Source organism: Nycticebus coucang, chromosome 2 (genome assembly GCF_027406575.1).
Source record: "Nycticebus coucang isolate mNycCou1 chromosome 2, mNycCou1.pri, whole genome shotgun sequence".
Taxonomy (NCBI): domain Eukaryota; kingdom Metazoa; phylum Chordata; class Mammalia; order Primates; family Lorisidae; genus Nycticebus; species Nycticebus coucang.
Window position 1 is genome coordinate 113,869,539 of NC_069781.1, and position 21,803 is coordinate 113,891,341.

General features: G+C 51.2%; 1 protein-coding gene across 6 annotated transcripts in view; it reads right to left on the reverse strand.

Moving 5' to 3' along the window:
* Window positions 1–21,803, reverse strand: part of KDM4B (lysine demethylase 4B) — a 143,250-nt gene that overhangs the window by 63,560 nt on the left and 57,887 nt on the right. For all 6 annotated transcript variants that reach the window (XM_053579252.1, XM_053579248.1, XM_053579262.1 and 3 more), the window contains exon 7: window positions 2,159–2,208. In XM_053579252.1, coding sequence (XP_053435227.1) covers window positions 2,159–2,208 — 50 coding nt within the window. The remainder of the gene's footprint in view (window positions 1–2,158; window positions 2,209–21,803) is intronic.

A 21,803-nucleotide genomic window follows, 5' to 3' on the forward strand; every position in this document is an offset into this window, starting at 1 on the left:
GACAGAGTCTCACTGTACCGCCCTCAGGTAGAGTGCCGTGGCATCACATGGCTCACAGCAACCTCTAACTCTTGGGCTTACGCGATTCTCTTGCCTCAGCCTCCCGAGCAGCTGGGACTACAATGCCCGGCTATTTTTCTGTTGCAGTTTGGCCGGGGCTGGGTCTGAACCTGCCACCCTCGGCATATGGGGCCGGCGCCCTACTCACTGAGCCACAGGCGCCGCCAAACGTGTATTATTTTAAGTCACTAAGTTTGTGGTCATTTTGTTACAATAGCAACAGGGAAACAATGTAATTGGGGAAATTTTCTTTAACTTTTATTTTTAAATTAAAATTTGTATTGGAAATGGTACTTTTTAATAAATACGATGGGGAAAAAATGCTTTAACTTGGCTTTTATTTTAGAGCTTCGATATGTAAGTGAAATGGACCTTTGCTAGAGCCTCTTTTTAGTGGCAGAATTTCTACTAGGAGAAGCATGCCGCTGAGACCAGGGCCCTCCTTGCCCACGAGAGCAGGGTCCACATCTCCAGCAGGAGGACTCAGAGTAGCAAGAGCAGAGTCCTTGGTTAGTGTGCTGGGAGAAGTCCCTCCCTCCTTGTCCCCCAGCGACTCTGCAGCCCTTAGCTGGGACACATTTGCAGAATAGACCAGCAGCTCCTGGCATAGCCTCTGGGATAAAAGATCTTATTTTTCCAAAGATTGTGCCCATCTCCAAAGTCAAAAGGCCAGTGGGAAGAGGGAAAAGAAGAGTATGGTGGGTGTTCCTTGCCTCAAAAATTAGGGAGAGACACAGGATGACAGCCAGGCAGTCAGGGAGCCTGTACCAAGGCTGAGCAGGGGCTTCTGGAAAAGCCTATGACTATCTCAGGGCTGCCAGGCTGTCCCCAGCTGTCACTGGAAAGGGCAGGATGCTCAGATGGGCCCTTGGAGTACTGCCAGAGCCTTCTGGGAGCTGGGTCCTTGCTGGTCCTCATTCTCACACCCCAATCCACCCTCACTTAGTCAGCACAGGCAGCTGCCTCTCTGTGTGGCCACCTCCGATCTGAGGAACAAGAAAGGGATTATTCCAGCCAGTCGTGTCTTTTAATGTCTTTCTAGGCACTTATGAGGCATCTGATGGGGCAAGCTTCTGCCGAGTTGTGATAGGGGAGCTGGGGGAGCTGACACAGCACAAGTTCCCTCTACCTGCCCAGATGCCCCCAGGGAGGGGCAGCCATGGGTCTTCTACACAGCCCTCGCCCAGAGTGTCTGGCTGGTTTCTACATATCCCACAACCCAAGGATCTGCCATTCACCCAGGTAATGCCCTGGAACCCTCTCTGACAAACCCTTCCAACTCCAAGAGTCCCCAGATAGAGTCTGAATGTAGGTCAGGCCGCTGCTGCCAGGGACAGTTGCTGTAGGTGCCTGGGCTAGCAAGGTTCCAGCACAACAAGGACAAATAGCCTTGTGGTCACTACACCAGCTCCACACAGGTGAGAGAGCTGCTAGAGAAACTATCTCCTCTTCTAGACTGAACAAAGACTTTTAAGAATTAGAAAAGGAGCCGCACATGGTGGCTCATGCCTATAATCCCAGCACTCTGGGAGGCTAAGGTAGGAGGATCACTTGAGGTCAAACAGCCTGAGCCACAGCAAGATCCCATCTCTACTAAAATTAGAAAAACTAGCCAGGCATCATGGTGGGTGCCTGTAGTCCCAGCTACTCAGGAGGCTAAGGCAGGAGGACTGTTTGAGACCAGGAGTTTGAGGCTGTGATGACACCAATGCACTCCAGCCTAGGTGATAAGAGCAAGGCCCTGTCTCAAAAAAAAAAAAAAAAAAATAGAAAAGGGCATAATGTCAAGACAGAAAACAGCCATTTCCAAGAAGTATGTTATAAGAACTGAAAAACAGAAGTGTTCAGAGCAGCAGCATCCTGGGTGAAGTTCACGGAGAGACAAATCACACAGCAAAGGGGCTATGCATCTGAACACAAGGGTGGAAGGAAATGAAGAAAAAGATAGCACTAGCACAAAGCAGGCCACTGCTCCTCAAAATCAGAACCCAACAGCAATGGAACCCCATGGGGAGCTGGCTGCAATCCTCGGCCCACAGGTCCCACCCTTCCAGCTCCAGGGTCCCAGCTCCCAAGGGCCCAGGGCGTAGACACCTACCGATGGCCAGCCGCTCCAGGCGCTTGCCGTGCTCCGGCGGGATGGCATACCTGCGAGAGAAGGGAGGTGTGTCAGAGGTGCCCGCATGTGAGCAGCCCTGGCCAGCCTTGGCCTTGAGGAGACCCAGAAAGTGTGTGCAGAGCAGATAGGAAATGCAGCTGTGGTTAGCGCCATGAGAAGGGGGTGGCAGCAGAGGGGCAGTCAGGACAGAATTCCAGGAGGAAGGCAATGAGAAGCATGACTGGGGACCAGGAGATGGTGGCTAGGGACTAGGGCACTCAGGGATATTAGGAGTGAAGACACTCCCAGTTAAGCAGCACTGAACCTCAAGGAGACTTAAAAAAGGCAAAAAAGAAAAGAAAAAGCACTGATTGGAACTGTGGGGTGAGAAAGAGTAGAAGGAAGCTCAGGGTCTCTGAGCTGCCTGCAGGTCTCCAGACCTACACCATCCCCTTCCCTGCCCGGACCCAACAGGAAAAAGAAGCTTTAGCAATGAGAAAAATTCTATTTGTCTCCCACTTGGTATATTTTATTTTTACACATTTTATATTGGAAAGATTGCTGAGGCTTTGTCATCAATAAGAAAGATGTAAGGGGAAAGTTTGTAAATGGAGATAGGAGGGTGACACCTCACTAAGATTGCACCACTGCATGCAGGAACCTGGACTCTTTCTGCCAGGGACCAGAGCCTCGTAGAGGAGGGCAGCAAGATGCCCTGAGGCCACATTACCTGCCACCTAGCCTACTCCTAAGGCCTTGGGCCCTTAAGGACACAGTTGAGCCTTCAGCCTCCTTCCAGGATCCTTCCACTAAGGAGGACAGTTCCAAGGAGAGACCCTGCTTCTGAATAATAATGCCAACACCTCACAGTCCAGAACAAGTCATATCAGGTAAGAGACATGGGATGTGGCCTCTCACTGCAGCCCTCAAAGCGCAGGAAGCAAGATAAGGAGAGCACAAAAGAAGGAAGACAGCCCAAGCTCTGGCTGCCAAAGCCCATTCTGACAGAGGCATGTGATTTTTTTAATAAAATAAAAAGGGGGCAGAGGTAGGAGGGAAGGTGAACATCATGTAGTCTGTAATCTAACAGGGCACAGATGATTAATTTCAGGCCACGCTCCCAGGACCTTTGACCAAAGTGACCTAAGCAACTTCACCTCCACTGTTGTCAAGAGAATTTTCTATTGTCTGGGCAAATTCAAGGTTATTCTTTTTTAAATGACCTTTTATCATTTACATAAAGATGATAAAAGTTAATCCCAATCCAAAGTACCTTGGTGGGATTAATGTCCCCCCAAAAAGGGAAATGAAACACTCTACTCCTTCCGAGAAGATGAACCAGGGAACTGAAGGAACTAATTCATGGCTCTAAGGCTGTGATGATTAATGCAATACCCCAGTCTACAATGCTGCTTTCACTTAATTACCGCCTGTAATTGGGAGTTGTAAAGATAAGATTAATTGAATTTGGTGGATGTTAAAAGTTTAATACATTCAAATGTGGTTTCTCTGTTATCAGAGAGTACAGGCTGCAGGCTGCCGGCCTGCTGTGCAGAAAAGCAGCCCTCAGAGAGATCATGGTGGACTCCTGATGGGAGGCCAGACAACCACAGAGACTTCAGGACTCTGTTGCCATCAGTGCCCAGGAGCTACCTCCCACTACCTGGACGAACGACACAATGCAGCAGCCTTCGGGGGCTAGGTGCCCCCCATGCCCCAATGCCAACTGGCATGCCACCCAGCCATCCCCAAGGACTCAGGAAAACCTCAATATCCGGAAAAAGCCACCATGCAAGGGTTCAGGGTCTTACAGACACACAGAACTGCCTGCCAGAGGGAGAGTAGTCAGTGATCTGTCCACACGGGGTTTGCACAAGAGCACCTGAGTTCTGCCTGAGGGACCAGCCCCCTGACAGGGAAGCTTTAGGGTGGCATCTGAGCCTTTTCTCCATGACACAGTGCTCTGGGCGCCCTGAGGACAAACACAGCACCAATAGGCTGCCCACAGAGGCAGCAGCATGGACACAGACAGCAGGGACACACAGTCACCACAGAGGCATCTCAGAGACCCCTCAGGGATCCCCAGAACACAGCCTTGGTGGGGTCCCCTACCAGGGCTCCCCAAAGAGTGAATAACACAGGTCACCTTTGTCACGGCCCTGCCCAGGGCTATGGTGGGCATTCCTGACATTTGGCCCTGACTCTAGAGGGAAAAAAAAAAGGAAAAACAGCTATTTGGGTTGAAAATGTTTGTTCACTAAACCTCGAGGCAGGAGAAGCATCTGTCTGGCTATTAGTGAGCAATTTCTCAGGGCTGTAAAACAAAGTTGGTTTTATTGCCACCGACATAGGGAAGCAGTTTGTCTCACTCCCTGAGAGCTCAGTCTCCATCACAAGGTCAAACTTCATGGCCAAAACCAATCCACTTTGCCTGCCTGTGAACCTAGGTGGCCTCTTTCTGGATGTGGCTGCACCATTTGCCCAGGAAGCAAAGGGCTCGTGCATGTTTTTCTAGCACCGATAGCCCTCCTGGGTCCTCTGACCCCTCTTTCCAGGTGCTCGTTCATGTCAAGACTGGCCAGTGACAGTCTCCAGGCAGCACCTGCTCCAGGCCCCTCTCCTCTGTCCAGCTCAGCATCCCTTCCCCACACACCCAGCTCCTCTTACCCCATCAGCACCATCACTCCTCCTTTGACCCAGTGGCCCCTATTTCTTCTGGCCCCACTATCCCCTCCAGGACTAGCCACATCTCACATTCTGGAAGCCAAAATCTCCCAAGAACACATGAGTCCTGGGCTCCTCCCCTCCAGCATTTTCTGAATAACCCCCAACCCCTAGCCCCACCACATTCTAGAACATTTAAACCAGAAAGTCACTAAGACTTTCACATCTCCAGCAGGAGCCACTGGAGCCATATCTCTGGCAACCAGGTAGCACTACACTGGCCTTATGGGACTGCACAGGGATGAGCTCCCAGGACGTGTGTCCTATGCAAAGGCCACTCTAGGGTAGGGAAAGACAAGGTAGGCAGGCCCCTGGCCCCTCTGTAGGCTCCTTGTTATACTCTGTAGTATTTTGAACAAAGCAGTGATCACCCCTTCTAATTACTACCACCCCAAAAAGGCAAAGCTGAAAACCTATAATCTTGCCCAGGAGGCAAGCTGGAGGAATGGGCCATCTCCCAAGGGTCTGGGACTCAGAGTGGAGAACAGTTATGGGGTAGAGTTGTCCCAGGGACACCGTGAGGCCCTGACAGCTGAGAGCTTCTCCCTGCGCAGTTCTCAAAGGGTCCCCTGGACCTGAGAAAGAACCAGAGCTGTGGCTTCAGGCAGCCCTAGGTCCTCAGCAGACTAGGCCTTGGTAGAGCAGAGGAGGTGATGGCTAGAGGCCAGACAGCTCATGTTGACAAAGCCTGAGCAGGGGAACTGGGAAATGGTGCTCTCCATAGGTGGAAACTTGCCTCTGGCCAGCAAATGGGACACTTTCATCTTGCTAGGACATGGGCCCAGGAAAGAGTCTTCCTGTCCGCCACAGAAGATGCTATTAATAGTGTAATTTTCTTGGTGTTTTGTTTATTCCCCTGGAATGGCTTGATGGATGTGAATAATTATCAGACTATAAAAGCCAGCAAATGTGCTATTTTCTATCGCTCTAAATCATCAAACAAATAAAGTGTGAAACAGCATTTTTGAATATAATTTTCCCCTCTAATGGCTTAGAATTATTATCAAGAACAATGAAAATAAATAAGCAAATGCCTTGTGCGTTAAAAATTAAATGAGTGTGTCAGGAAAAGGAACACAGACCATCTTGGGGAGCCGGGACCTGCTCAAGAGCCATCAGTTACCACGACGACAGTGAACAGCAGAGCTGCAGGCAATAGGGTCTAGCAGCCTCCCAGCATGGACCTCCTGCCCACCTCATGGTGCACTCTGGCCTTTTGGTGCCCTGAGTCTGGCTTCTGTGAAACTGTGTCCCTTAATCACACTGGTGAAGTGAGTGCTGGGGTCCTCCCTGACATGGATAAGGGGGGACCCCAGGGAGGGCTGAGTTGGGACACGTGTTCCATGTATGCTGCTTCACCTGGTGCTCAGTGCCTGTCCAGCTGACACCCCAGAATCTGGGGACCCTGCCTGGTATGGCTGTAGCACTGCCGTTATCAGACCTCAGCACTCGAGGCAAGGGTAGGGTTGGTGCCTCTGCTTGTCCTTTCCTAGGCCATGGGTAGGCAAACCCAGTGGGGCTGCTGCCTCTCAGACCAGCCAGAAAAACCCCCAAAACAGGGCAAAGCTCACAATGAGGAACATGACACTGGGGCCTGCCACACATCCCCTGCAGTTGCTGCTGCCATAGGCTCACTACCTAGGCAGCTCGTCCATGGTGATGCAACCACTCTGGGCACACTCTTCCTCCTGCTGCAAGGTCAACAGACACATTTGGGGCTCCACACCCCAAATGCCCATCCTCATGTGGCCCCCTCAACCCCTGAAGGGGCCTGTGCCTGATACCATCTTGCTCAGTCCTCACAGTGGCTCAGAACCAGGAGATGAGACACTATAATGTTGGCATTTTTTTCCTTAAGATTCATGCAACTTTCTGCTAGGTTGACAAAGACAATTGGAATTTCTTCAGTGGCCCAGCCTGACAGCTCACTAGCTCTCAGCAATTAGGTGCTGGGGGTGATAATGCTCACTTCCCTATTCCGCCTCTGCCAAGGAACTGGTGCCAAGAGCAGGGGTCCGGCCAGGAGGCCTTTGGAGATGTTAGCACAGCCCAATGCCTACTGGAGGGTGAGGAAGTTAATTTCACAGTGTCTGCACAAGGCCCGTCTGGGGCCCTCGCCATTTAAAATGCTATCATTACCGACACTGAACAAGGAGGTAAAGCCCGCACACACCGCGCTAGAAGTGCCCAAGACCAAGTGTCAAGTTGGACAGAGGCCACCTGGCACAGCGGCCACCTGGCACAGCAAACTGCCCACACACAGCCCAGAAGGGCCGTGGCAGATCTAAATGCCAGCAGGCCCTCGAGGGCCCTGGGTGACAGGCGAAACAACAGGCACAATGGAAAAGCCACCATAACTGCAACCCTCAAAACAGAGGTCTACATGGCTTTGGCTAATGCCTCGACAGGACAGTTCCAGGATGCTGCCCCATAGCATGCACCGGAGCAAATGGTCTTTCCATTAACCCCCAGCAGCTCCCTGCTGTCTCACCCTTCCATGCACCCCCAGTGAGTCACCAGGTACCAAGGCTCTATGTCAGAGTTGGCTGAAAATGAGCAGGACCAGGGCGGCTTCTCTGCTCTGCTCCCTTGAACTGCACAGAGGATGGGAAGTACAGGCTTTTGTGATGACAGCTGAGATGAGTCATGTCAACCTGATCTACTGAAACATCCACGTTGGAAGTGGCTAAGACCAGGTGTCAAGTACATTGTGGGGCCTTCCACTTAGAATATGTAAATCATACCTCCATAAAGCTGTTCCCAAAAACGTTCAAGCACTGAGGACAAAAAGATTGGTGAACCATGGGCCTTGCCTGAGTCACTGGGCTAAGGGCCACAGACCACTGGGCTCTCCAGAGTGTTCTCTGACATGGGGCCCCATCAGAGCAATGAGAAATCCTAAAGAGACTAGATCACAAATGGCCCCTCTGGAAGAGGCACCAGGCCCAGGCGGTTTTATTGAGAGTCCTTCCCTACCTTCACACTCATAAGATAGTGCAGAGTAGGGGAGAAGATCAGATGTTACTAAAATCATTTTATGAATCTGGCATATTTTTTGAATAGATAAATGAACGAGAGGCCCTACCACCAACGACAAGGACACATAAGAAAATGACAAGGCAGTCTTCACATAAATGTAAAAATCCTAACAGTATTAGCAAATCAGAAGCAGGATAGTACTATCAGACCACGAAGACTTTATCCCCAGGGCTACAAAAAAAGTCCAACAAATAAAAATATGTATAAAATTCTGAACCATTAGGTATAAAAATTCTTATGCAACTATGACTACAAGAGACCTTCCCACTGTCAAACTTCATGTCAAAGCAGGAGGGGAAACATGGCAGGCAAACCATCCAATCACACAGCACTCTCAGCAATACCATTCTGGAGACACTAAGCAAGGTGAAACATCAAGAAAAAGGCAAAGGCTGGGTATGGTGGATAATCCTAGCAGTTTGGGAGGCTGAAGCAGGAAGATCACTTGAGGCCAGAAGTTTGAGACCAGCCTTTCCTACAGCAAGACTCTGTCTCCATAAAACATAAAAAAATTAGCTAGGTGTGGTGGTGGCACCTGCAGTCCTAGAGCTTTGGGAGGCTGAGCCAGGGGAATCACTTGCAGTAAGCTATGATGATATCACTGCAGTCCAGCCTGGGTGATAACGCAAGACTCTGTTTCAAATAAAAGGAAAAGGAGGCTCGGTGCCTGTGGCTCAAGCGGCTAAGATGCCAGCCACATACACCTGAGCTGGTGGGTTTGAATCCAGTCCAGGCCCACCAAACAACGATGGCTGCAACCAAAAAATAGCCAGGCGTTGTGGCGGGTGCCTGTAATCCCAGCTACTTGGGAGGCAGAGGCAGGAGAATCGCTTGAGCCTAGGAGTCGGAGGTTGCTATGAGTTGTGATGCCACAGCACTCTACCCAGGGCGACAGCTTGAGGCTCTATCTCAAAAAAAAAAAAAAAAAAGAAGAAGAAAGAAAAGGAAAAGGAAAGAACAGAAGAAGGGAAGGGGAAAGTATATAACTATTGGAAAGGGAAGAAATAAACTATTTTAAAAATAACATAAGCTGGGCAGCACCTGTGGCTCAAAGGAGTAAAGCGCTGGCCCCATATGCCGGAGGTAGCAGGTTCAAACCCAGCCCCAGCCAAAAACTGCAAAAAATAAATAAATAAATAAATAACATAAGCTTCAGCTGGAAGCAGTGGCTCATATCTGTAATCCTAGCACTCTGGGAAGATGAGATGGAAGGTGACTTGAGCTCAGCTCAGCAGTTCATGACCAGCCTGAGCCAAAGTGAGACCTCATCTCTAAAAATAGAAAAATAAGCCAGGGCACTGTGGTGGGCACCTGTAGTTCCAACTACTCAGGAGGCTGAAGCAGTAGAATCCCTTGAACCCAAGAGGTTATTGTGAGCTTGATGACATCACAGCACTCTAGCCTGGATGAAAGAGCAAGACTCTGTCTCCCCAAAAAAGGAAAAACAAGCTTCTACACAGGAAATCTAAGAGTACAAACTGGTTAACCACAGAATTAAACAAAATCCAGCAAGGTAGTAAAACAGAAAAGAGCCAGTACAAACACAAAAAGTTTCCTCTAGAAAGTTTTTCTTACCAGAAAGAACAGTCACAGAATATAAACCAGCATTTTTCAACCTTTGTTATCAACATGGCACACCTGAATCTATAAACTTTCATGTCACACTTAAATTACATTGATCAAAAAAATTTTTTAAAAGAATATACTTACGGTGCTTTGAACTTCTTTTTTTTTTTTTTTTTTTGTAGAGACAGAGTCTCACTGTACTGCCCTCAGGTAGAGTGCCATGGCGTCACACGGCTCACAGCAACCTCTAACTATTGGGCTTACGCGATTCTCTTGCCTCAGCCTCCCAAGCAGCTGGGACTACAGGCGCCCACCACAACACCCAGCTATTTTTTTGTTGCAGTTTGGCCGGGGCTGGGTTTGAACCCGCCACCCTCGGCATATGGGGCCGGCGCCCTACTCACTGAGCCACAGGCGCCGCCCTGAACTTCTTTTGAAAACAATTTAATTGATGATCTTTAAAAATTTCTGTGGCACACCTAAGATCTCACAGCACAATATGCCAAGGCACATCTCAGATCTTGCGGCACAATGTGCCACAGCACACTAGTTAAAAAAATCACTGCTCTAAGGTAAACTCTGTCCCTTGTCTGGGGTCAAGAAGCAGAAATTCTTCACTACAACCAAGTCAAACATGAACATGGTGATGTGTTTGTAGCTGCTGAAATCATAGACTCTGACCAGAAAGCTGGCACCCATCTGCATAAAGCTAAGGCAGCTGGGCAAAAACCACTCAATACCCCCAGCAATAGCACCACAGGTAGGAAGAAGGTGAGCACATTGGGGTCACCACACTGGCATACAGGGTGACTATATCATTCTGATTATAGCAGGAATGGAGCACAACTAATGCTCATGGTGGGAGGAGGAGGTAACCCAGGATAGGTGGTCACCCTATGAGTCATTCTGGCGAAATATAAGATGTTAGAAAAAAAAACACATAAGCGGACAAGGCAGCAGGTCCAAGGCCACTTGGACAACCTGACACTGCTGAGACAACTGGGGTCCCCATGTCCCAGCTGAGATTGACAAAGAGAACCGTCACCAACCACAGCCAGCTGGAAAGGGGAAACCACAGAGGATTTGACCTGGGACAGCAAAAAGAGTGAGACCCTTTCCCATGCCTGAAAGAAAAGAGGAGCAGGTGCAACCATGTGTGGGGAAGGCTCCTATCCCAGCATTACCCTGGATGGCCCCTGCACACTCTGCTCTGACTTAGCACCTGGGAGATGGACTGGAACCCTTGATGCTGAAAGGCCACCTGCCCTATTTCTACTGGGAATGTCCTTTCTTCACCCTGGGAGCCTCGTGCCAACAATAGGCAGCCCCCTCATTTGTCCCCAGAACAGCAAGTCCTCCACGCAACAGATACAAACATTTGCTCAGAAGATAGGATCTGCCAGAGACCAATGTGGCTTGTTTCTAGGAAAGAACCCTATTGAGCTGCAGCGCTTTATCTTTAATGGATCATTTTACAGGACAATAGATGATGGAATTTGGTATCTCACACCAGCAGTGTCAATGATTTAAAATAATGACATTTTTATTGAAACACAGGAGATCAACAGAGTCCTGGGAGTAGTCAGCTCAGAGAAAATAAGGAGGCTCAGAGGGGGCCAGCTGCCCACAGGAAAACTAAATAAAACACATGCTGCTGTGGTCAGAGGAGATGTGGTGGTCTCTTTCTGGGCTAGGCAGAGGGCCCTGGGCACCTAGGCACTGTGGCTGTTCTCACCTATCTTCCCCACCAGCCTCAAGTTGTTGGCCACACCCACCCTCAGAAACCAGGTTGGGTGGGTACCCAGGGGCTGGTGCTGACTGCACACACTGCTACCTTAACTGGAGACACAGACACTATAATTAAGTGATGAATTGGAAGCATCTGATTCCTGGTCCAGGTTTATTTTAGGCCTGTGAATTATTTATATTATACAATAAGATCAAGATTGCAAAGTCACATGTGTGCTTGTTTTTAATGGTGTTTTTCTGCTACTTCCCCAGGAAAGCTGAAGGAGTGCCCGTTGCAGGTTGAGGTAGGAGAGGTGGGTGTCCCCAACAGAACCACTACAACCGGGGCTAGACACAGCACCCAAAGCAACCCCTGTACCCCACCTGGGTCTCTCTCATGAACAACCAGGACATGGGTCCTATGTGCTACACCTACAGCCACACAGCCTATTGCTCCTGACACCACACACCTTCTCCAGTGTCGTCTGTACTGAACAGGGACCCAGGAGCCCCTGCCCACCACCATCACAACACACAGGAAGGGCTAAGCAGGAAAGGATGAGGACAGGTGCCTGCTGGCCAATGTGAGAAGACCCCTCCTGTTGGAAGCGGGGAAAGTTAGCCCAACAGTGCCAGGGAGCAGCTCACAGCCAGAGGAAGGTTAGGAGGGGTCAAGAAGCCATTCTAGCCACACTTAAGTCCTTTAAGTGCCCACTGCAGGGGTAAGCCACCACAGGTGTCCTGGGGAGGCAGCATCACACACCAGGCCTGGTGGTCTCCTGACTCTGTCTGAGGGCTAAATGGTCAGACATCTCTGTGTGGGGAGGCACCAGTTGGCCTCTTCATATACCTGCACCTGTTGTCACTACATCCACAAACACTTGACGTCAGCTCCTTTTCTGGACAAACACTGATCGTGAGGTCTTAGTGACCAGAAGGACTGGCCACTGAGTTCTCCCTGGCTCCCAATGTGGCCCCAGATATCCTTAATACACTCCCTTAATTGTGGAACTAGCTTTTAAACTGTGCCCAGTAACCACTGCAGGTCACATACTCCCGTAAGACAACCCAGATTGCAACCCACCAGGTAGAGGCCACAAGACACAGGGTCCCTGCCTGGGTCTTGGGGACCTGGGCCAGGTTTTGGGCTCGGGCACTTTGAGAGGGTTAAGTCTGGTCAGCTCATAAGCAGGTCAGGGAAGCAGCAGACCAAGCCCTCAGTGGGGAAGCTGCTAAACGCAGGCCATCAGTGTGGCTGTCATCCTGGCCCCGTCCTGTGCCTGCCCTGAATCATCAGAAGGCAGCAAGAGCTCCAGCCCCCGCTGCTGGCGAGCAGTCAAAGGGCTAAAGCACACTCACCACCCAATTTTTAAGCAAAGATAACGAGGACTCCCTTTACTCTCAACATTTGCAGCAATCTCCCTTCTGAGGAGGTGAAACCTGCTGGTAGCAACCTCTCTAACTAGAGATTTGCCATGGAAACCAGACCCTGCAAATAGAACCCAAACCTCTCATTTGCAAGGATAGGCGGGTGGGTAAATGACTCCAGTCAGGGCTGGCCTCGCTGTCTGCAGTGGGAGGGACCCCACAGGTAGCCCACACACACACCCAGCTCGAATAAACTCGTAATCTAAACTCAGCCTGGTGGGATTATCTGGGGATGAAAAGTGACACCCAACAAGGACATTTCAAACAGAACCAACAGTTTCTCAAAGTGGTTCTACTACCCACTGGCATGACCCAGTCTGGAAGGAAGCAGTGGCTATTTGATGCCTACCTACCTAGAACAGAATCCTGAGGCCTCATAATGATCGCAAGCCAGTGTGGCGCGTCCCTGCCCGCTCTGAACAAAAGACGCCATAGTGAAGGGCCATCTGCTCCTGCCAGACCAAGCTAGCCGGACCATGTGAGGGGCAGGCACGGATGGCAGCCAGACAGGAGATAATCACTCCATGTGCAGCAGGGATCTGGCCAGACAGAACAAGGGCTTGGCCAGCACCCTGGGTCCAGAGCTGCCCCTAGCTCTGACTCTACACCTTCCCATAGGCACTCCAGCCTCCTGGCCAATGTGGTCTCTTATAGCAACTCTCTCAGCTTTCCTGCCTCTATCTCAGGAGGGCCCCAAAGTCTGACAATGCCCTGGGGGGTGGCAAAGGGGGACTGGCTGCATGGCCACACCAAAAGCTCTTTCGAGACAGTGTCTGTTCCTAGTACAGCTCATGCTGGCCCACAATGGAACCTCTATCAGACCTGAGCTGACCTATCTCTTTCACAATCCCAAGATCACCTCAGAGAAGACCCGCAGGACACCCACCACATATGAAGGGTTGTACTGCCCAGCTCCCTCTTGTATGGTGTGGCCAGTGGGGTGTGGACGGAGCAAAAGGGCTCTGCCCCACGCTGGCCTCCAGACTCAAGGGATCTTTCCCTCTCCCCTCACCTGAATACCAGCCCCCAGCAACCTCGGAAACTAGGTGTCAACGGTGGCAGATACTGTCGTCTTGGGTCCTGGTATCCACATTATCTCTACCTTCCAAGAGAAACTGCCAGCTTTGGTTTCAGCTCAGCAGGGCTAAATTCAGCGGTCTTTCAGGGAATCTGTCGGAAAAGGGTCCTTTCTCTCCCACACCTTCGAGTTTAGCCCACCTCCACCAACTGGGATGCACCCTGTCCCCAAAGCTGAGCAAGCGCCCAGGCCACCTACTCCCAGAACAAGGTACCCTCCTAACTCCACCGAATGACACCTTGAGGATGAGCTTGGGACAGTCTGGGTCCTAGAGCCTTACCATGTCTAAGCTCCATGGACCCAGTGACATTTCCCCAATCTGCTCCTCATCTGTAAATGAGAAATTAGGGCCATGGACAGGAATCCAAGGGTGACTAACTCTAAGCAAAATGAGAGCTTACAGCCATGGATAGGAATCCAAGGGTGACTAACTCTAAGCAAAGCGGGTGCACAGGAAATGTGCACCCATCACAATTATTTACAGTAAGACCCACGGTCAAAATGAATTTCCTACACCAAGAACAGATCTATTTGTAGAAGCCCCACGCTGGGAACAGCCCAGCTGTCCATCAACAGGAGAATGGAAATAGGCTAAGGTCTAGTCAGACAACGAGAAATTTTACCAGCATGAAAATGAAAATGCTATTGCCACACAGAGCAGGGACGAGGCTTTCACATACACCGCTGAGTAGAAACTAAAGAAAATCAGTCCACTGTATGTAGTCCAAATATAGCTAAGACTGCACCACACTGCCAGAGGACACAGACACAGCACAGCAACAGGAGACACAAGGGCGGGGCCCCCAGTTGGGCACCTCGAGTTGGGCAAGGGCTGCAAAGGGCCGAGGGGTGGGAGATCATGTCCTGACACCGTGGGGTGATGGGGTGGCTGGAAGCCATTAGACAGACTGCACACATGTGATTCTTTGGTATTTACATGTTTCATGTTTCTGTACTCAGTAATGTTCACAGTAAGAATGTCCGCACCGAGGGAGACTCCAGGACAGGTAGAGCTCTAAGTGCCCCCAAGGCCCTGGCCCCAGGGCCCACACAGTTGCTTGTGGTTCTGCAGATGTAAGTCATGTCTCAAATCCATAGACCCTCAGAAAGGGAGATCAACTTGGACAACTTGACATTTCACTTCAAAGATAGGGTGAAGGCACAGTGACTCATGTCTATAATCCTCACACTCTGGGAGGCTGGGACAGGTGGACTGCTTGAGTTCAAGAATTCAAGGCCAGCCTGAGCCAGAGCAAGACCTTGTCTCTAAAAATAGACGGGCATTGTGGCAGGTGCCTATAGTCCCAGCTACTTGGAAGGCTGAGGCAAGAGAATCACTTGAGCCCAAGAGTTTAAGGCTGCTGCGAGCTATGATGCCATGGCACTTACCAAAAGCAACAGAATGAGACTCTGTCTCAAAAAAAAAACAAAAAAAACAGGGTGGAAAGGGACAAAAAGGGGCACTTCCCAGGAGAGACACCTGACAGCTGGCCTCAGCTAGGCAAGCAGGGTGACCCCAACAATGGTGAGCTAGACTGGCAGCCTGCACCCTGGCCCCTGATAAGGTGGAAGAGCCCAAACCCCTGGGGTGTTCCACCCCCAAACCCATCCCCTCAGTACTACTGAAAGAAAACACCAGATCAGATTGGGGGCATCCTCCTTAGCACTGTGCCCAGCAACATGAACAAGGAGGTCTGAGAAACTGTCACAGCCTAGGGCAGCTAAGGAGACTTGATGACTGAATGTCATATGGGATCATGGATGAGTCCTGGGACAGAAAGGGACAATGAGAGAAAACTGAGGATGTCTGAATAAAGTGTGGATTTCAGTTAATAATGTATCAAAGTTAGCCTGTTAATTATAACAAGTGTATCATATTAATATGTTAATAATAAGGAAAACTGGAGACTTGCTGTATCTTCCCAGTTTTTCATTAAATCTAGCACAGGTCTAATAAATAAAATCTATTTTAAATGAGAGAGATAGGGATAGAGAGATAGGGGTGGGGGTGGTGAATGTACCACCGAAAAAGCAGATGAAAAGACCTGTGACAAAAATCAAAGGAATAAGGAAATACACAACATGGGATCTCCTGCCCCCCACCCAGGGATCCACTCCCTCTGCTCACCAGAAGCCAATCTCCCAAATCCAGGGGCAGCACAGCCATCAAAGCAGGGAGACAGATCACTGGGTGCATCAGAAGCCCCGACTCAGCACCACTGGCCCTGTAGGAGAGCTCATGGGAGGCTTTGGCTCAGTGGAGGTGACTCTAATTCGCTCTGCAGTCCAGACAAACCCCAGCTGTGCCTATCTCGGTCTCCAGCTACCAGGGAGACTCAGGAGCCAACTGCTGGTGTAGATCATAGAAGAGGGATGGTAGGTAACCAGGTGGCTCTGGTCAAAGGTGTTCTCCCAGTCCTTGGGCTACTGCCCAGAGACACGACCAGAAGGCCCTAACTGCCCTGTGGCGGAGTCAGGCTGACACAGCTTAGCATGGCTAAGGCTGGCAAGAAACTCATTGGACTAAAGAAATGATCTGTGATTCAAAGCCACAATGTGCCACACACACCAGACTCTCAGTAATTGTCTGTCCTTGTACCCACCAGTCAGAGAAAATGCAATCCTAAGCATCACTGTTTGATGACATTTGGTGTCCCAATTTGAGACTCAAAGGTCTCTCCAGCATCAGGAGTTAATTTCTTGAAAGCCAAAGCCAGCTTGCAGTCTTAGATTTACTACCTGGTTACAATAAACAGAAGGTTGGGGCTGCTGGCTTCAGGGCCAACCGAGTGGCTGTGACAAGATCACAGCCAATTGCTGGATAAGGAGGGCCGAGGAGGGGACCTGGGCCAGAGAAAACACAGCTGTGCCTCATCAGCTTCTGCATGCCCAGGCCCTCCTGGCTGTGGCACTGCACCACCTGCCTAAGCATGGCACCAGCACCACACACCACACTCCAGAGTACATGGCCATGAGGCTCCCGGCCTAGGTGCTTTAGTGTCTAAGTGGATAAGTCAGCTCTTGGTGGCAAAGTCCCAGGGGTCAGACTTACTGCCAGATAGCCTGTGTGACTAGGGACTCTTCCATTTCTTTAATACTCATATGTGCACATACACACATTCTAGAGTGCCTGAGCATCACAATTTGCTGGGTCTGGGGAGCCCAGGATGGGAGACTTCTGTTTTAAAGCTGGGACAGTTGAACTGATCACATAACATACTCACACACCGTCTAAAGAACCAGGGGCAAGTGTTCACAGCACAGATAGAAGAGAGAACTGCCACTCTAATGCCATTGCCACCAAAACCATCAGAAGCAGAGGGACAGGACAGAGGACCAGGAAGGAGTTCCCTGCCTGTCCATGACCACATGTCAAAAAGGGAAATGGAGCACCAGGGCATGCCTGGCACATGGCAACAGATGTTGGAAGTAGAACTGACTGGCTGGGATACTGGGCCCCTCAGAGAAGCAGCTGGCCTGCATGCCTGACTCAGAGGGCCTCACTTGGATGTGGTAACAACTCTCTTCTTTAGAAGGAGGTTCTTTCTGCAGAGAGAGAACCCCTTCTACTGTCATAAAATTCCCCAGATAACCCAGTACAGGCAAGAAGGCCATCTCTACAAGGACAAGGCCCCCATGGGCCAGGACTGGGCTGCTACATACAGATGGCAGTGCTCTAGGAAAGACCTGTAGGAGTCCAAACCCTGAGCACATTCTGCTCAAATATGGAGCGACCTGGTCTGCCACCTTAGTTATTATTTTCTAATGAACAGGGGTCTCTGCACCTCACTACTCAGCGATAACGTCATCTCATCATGTCATCTTGGTGGAAGCCTCCTGTTCTCACTCTATTTCCCATCAGATTTCCTGTTGTATCTCTGTCATCTCAGCTTCTTATTTGTGGCTAAGAAAAAAACAGCTATTTGGTTTCCCCAGTGTGTTAATAAGGCACAAGTGGAACCACCTTCCAGCACACTGGTGGGTCTTTCCTGCTGGTCTCCCCAGGCATCAAAGGCTGTGCCGAGTTGCCAAGGGCCAGCTCTGCCCTGACACCGACACAGAGTTGGAGGTAGGCCCAGGTAAAAGAGTAGAGAAGGAGTGTATCGATCTTGCTCTTGCATCTTATGCTGGAGAAGGGCACAGTGCTGGGAGCTCAGTTATTAAAACCAATCTGAGAAGATGTCAGGCTCTGAGCGATCTTCATTCCAAATCAGCACAGAGCTCTGAGCTGATGCCGCCTCCTCAGAGGTGCAAATTTCCACTGGCATCCTCTGTACTGTCACCATCACTGGGGACCTCTCTTGGCCCAGCCAGAGGAATACAGCAGGGGGGAGTTACCCAAGTGGCTGGAACAGGGTCCATGCCTTAAGGTAAGAGAATGGGAGTCCCTACTCTCTGCTGCTGGTAGGACTACCCAGGTGCTGGGGTCTCAGAAGCGGTGAAGCCCTATGTGGTCAGCTCACCCCATCAGCCAGACCCAAACCAGGCCTCCCTGGGTGCTGACACTCTGCACCCTGGGCCTCTGACAGCTGCCTGGGAACAGGGGTTTGCTGGCTTCATCACCCACCAGACCCCCAAGCCCACTCTGGAGATAAAGTGGAGGCCCTCGCATGCCAGCAGCACCACCTACAGCTGGGCTTGGGGAGTTGCTATGGAGGGCCAAGGAGGGAGGGAAAAAGAGAAGGAGGGGGTCTGGGGCTGCCTGACTAATTCTGGCATGCAGAAAAGGAAGCTGGGCTGTGGGTTGGCAAGTTCTTGAAGGGCCAGGCAGGACAGCAGAGGGCAGGGGAGTAGCCCTGCATCCTCCCACCCCGGGCCACAGAGCCATCGTCCCAGGCCAGGTGCTCACCACACTGTGGCTGCCGCACAAGTGACCCACACCCAACTCACTGGGGGACATAGGTCCTTGAGTGCATGCTGCACACACGCCTGCACATCCAGCATACCTCCAGAGACTCCAGCTTGAGCACAGTGGTGGTGCCTGCCGGGAGTCTAGTCTCCTTGGCAGCAGGAAGAAGAGCTGCCCAGGGCAGTGCCTGTGGCTCAGTGAGTGGGGCGCCGGCCCCATGTGCCGAGGGTGGCGGGTTCGAACCCACCCCCTGCCAAACCGCAGCAAAAAAATGGCCAGGCGTTGTGGCGGGCACCTGTAGTCCCAGTTGCTCAGGAGGCTGAGGCAAGAGAATCGCATGAGCCCAAGAGTTGGAGGTTGCTGTGAGCCGTGTGATGCCACGGCACTCTACCCGAGGGCGGTACAGTGAGACTCTGTCTCTACAAAAAAAAAAAAAGAAGAGCTGCCCAATCTCTCTTCTGTAAAACTCCCTTGAGTGAAAAATGCCAAGAAGAAAACTCAAGGTGCAGTTGAATCAAAAGGAGAAATTCTCGGCTCATGGTTCCTTAAAGGTCAGGGAGGCTTCCTGAGCTTTCTGATATTCCTCCTTTCCCACATCCCTCTATGTCAGGGCTCACTACACCACAGATTATCACAAGCCAGTAAGCACCCCACACCTTCACAGGGCACAATCACCAAGCCCCCAGCTTGTGACTTAGAAGGTTGTATCCAGGTAAATGGAGATAGGAGGGGCTCCAAGGAATAGCAGGACAGCCAAGAATGCAGGAGGCCACATCCAGCCTGGCAAAAATGAAGGACTCTGGAGCACTGTGGGGTCATATGCAGGTCAAGGAGACAAATGCTCCTCCACCCAGGCCTCCTGGCTCTTGGGGCCTTTACATGGGAATAGGGCATCTCTCCCCTCCTAGCAAGCCACAACAAGGGGAGTCTGGGGGGCCCTCTTGAGCTGAGAAGTGGCTTCTACAGCTCACACACCTGCTCTGGCCCCACATCACCAGCACAGGAGGGTCCTTCTCTTGCCGTGCTTAGAACACAGAAAACTGAGTGACAGGGCCATATCCCACCAGCTGTAGGACGTTCCCAGCAGAGCTTCTCTCTGGCAGCCCCTGCAGCTCTATCCCTCTCCCCCGTTCCCCAATCCTCCTTACCCTGGCCTTGCTGCTGTGGAAACCAAAGCTTCTGCTCTGGGTTGGGAACAGCAGGCAGCTGGCTCTGCCTAGCACACAGGGATAGGGCCACAAGGTGGACACCTCCCAGGACACTGTGTACCAGAGCCTCACACAGAGCCATAGCCACTTTACTCTTCTTTGGGTGCCCAGAAGTGCCCTGGGATCAGGGACTCTGACCAACGCTGGCCCAGACCCAACATTCTCAGACCCAGCCTGGAACTCTCCCTAAGGTATAGATACAGAAAGGACCCGTGGAGTGGAGGGCACTGCCGGGGGCCCTCCCCTCATTCACATCCACTTCTGCCCTCCTGGCTTGACAGTGCCTAGATGGCAGGAAGGTTGGGAAGGTCAGGGTGAGCTACAGCTAGTGCTGGGTCTCTCTTACATCTCCATAGCAAAAGGGACTGAGAGGCATTCAGATACTGCAGATATTCTTAGCCTGACTGCCTGAGAACAGCACATAATGCTGGCCTTTTGAAGCACATTTCTGTCTTTTATTGACACCAGGCTGTTCACATCACTTTGACACACAAATCACACTACCAAAGTAGCAACAGACCCAGAAAAGCTTAATAAAACACTATAAACATAAGTTTGTTGACACTTAAAAAAAAATGCTACTAAAATCCTCCAAAATGGTTACAATTAAGTGACTGCAGACACAAGTGAAGCAGTGTGAGTGTGGAGACAGATTCGGGTGCAGCCTCAGCCAGGGGCTCTGCTGGGAGCCGCACCAACCCTGCAGGCCCTTAGAGGTCAGGCCAAGAGGTCTTGGTCACCACCTCACTCTCGTGGCCCATGAGACCCAGGAGAGAGCATACCCAGGGAGAGGCCTGAGACAGACCACTCCATGCAGGACCCTCTGGGGTAGGGAACACAGGGTGAAACCAAAGGCCCTTGTGGTCTAGGCTCATAATATCCCACAGCTTGCTTTGAGGTCACCTGGACCACACCTGCCCTAGATGACCTAGGTGCCAATCCCATCCTGGGGAGGGAGGTGAGCCAGCCGGGGGTGGGGGGGGACAGGAACCCCCACATCACAGCAGCTCAGAAGCCCCCTCTCCACAGGGCCACACTCAGGCAGTGCAAGACCACACCCATGCCAGCCTTAAGGTCACAGGGCCTCCCAGAACTTCCAGGCTGGAGTAGCTGCTGTGCTAAGCTCCAACCCTGTAGCTACCTCCCGTAAGTGCTCTCAGGATCCTAGGAAGGGGAGGAGGAACGTAGCTGTTCTAAAGCCAGGTGGCACACAAAAGCTGCAGGTGAGGGCTATGTCCTGGGGAAAGCCTTGCTCCAGGAGCTACCAGCACCTGCCTAGTCCCTGACAGCTACACTCCCTTGCCCCTGACATGTTCTTAATACTGACACACCACACCTCATGCCTGACTCACCAGGTGGCCCCTACTTCCCAATGCCCCCAATCTGCCCCTCCCTTGGCTTTCTATACCTCCTCACTGGCCTGGGTCTGGCCTGCTTGCTGGCCGCAGCACCACCTCACACCCTCAACAGGCTCTGTGCGTGGGGCAGAGGGTCCTTTCAAGGACACAAACCGTCATACCTAGGTGCCTGGGGAGGATGTGCTCCACCCGGAACCATATGGAGCTTCTGCAGGTCCCAGGCAAGGCCTCATGCCTGGTCTCAGCCTGCGCTTTAGGGCACAGACATAGCTTGTTCCCCATCTTGCTTTTTCTTTGTGGTTTTTAAGAAAAAGGAGAAGTTTTCTCACCTTATGACACCAACCAAGGGCAGAGCAGAGTGGACATTCTCCTGCCACTCAGGCAGTGTCTTGGCCCCTTGCCAGAGGTGGGAGCTGAGAGCGTAGGAGAGGGGTGAGGGGGCCAGGGACAACTCCAGGAGTCCTGAGCAAGCTGGCAGGAGCATCTCCACCGCAGCAAAGCCTCAAGAGGAGGGGCGGGGCGCCATCTAGCGGCTGCTCAGGCCCACATTCACTTTCCAAAACACAAACTGCCATTTATGAAAATCTCACCAAACCATGCTGACATCTCTTGAAATTCTTCCAGAAAAGCAAATACCTCCTGGCCTAGAAGTTTCCATGATAATTGG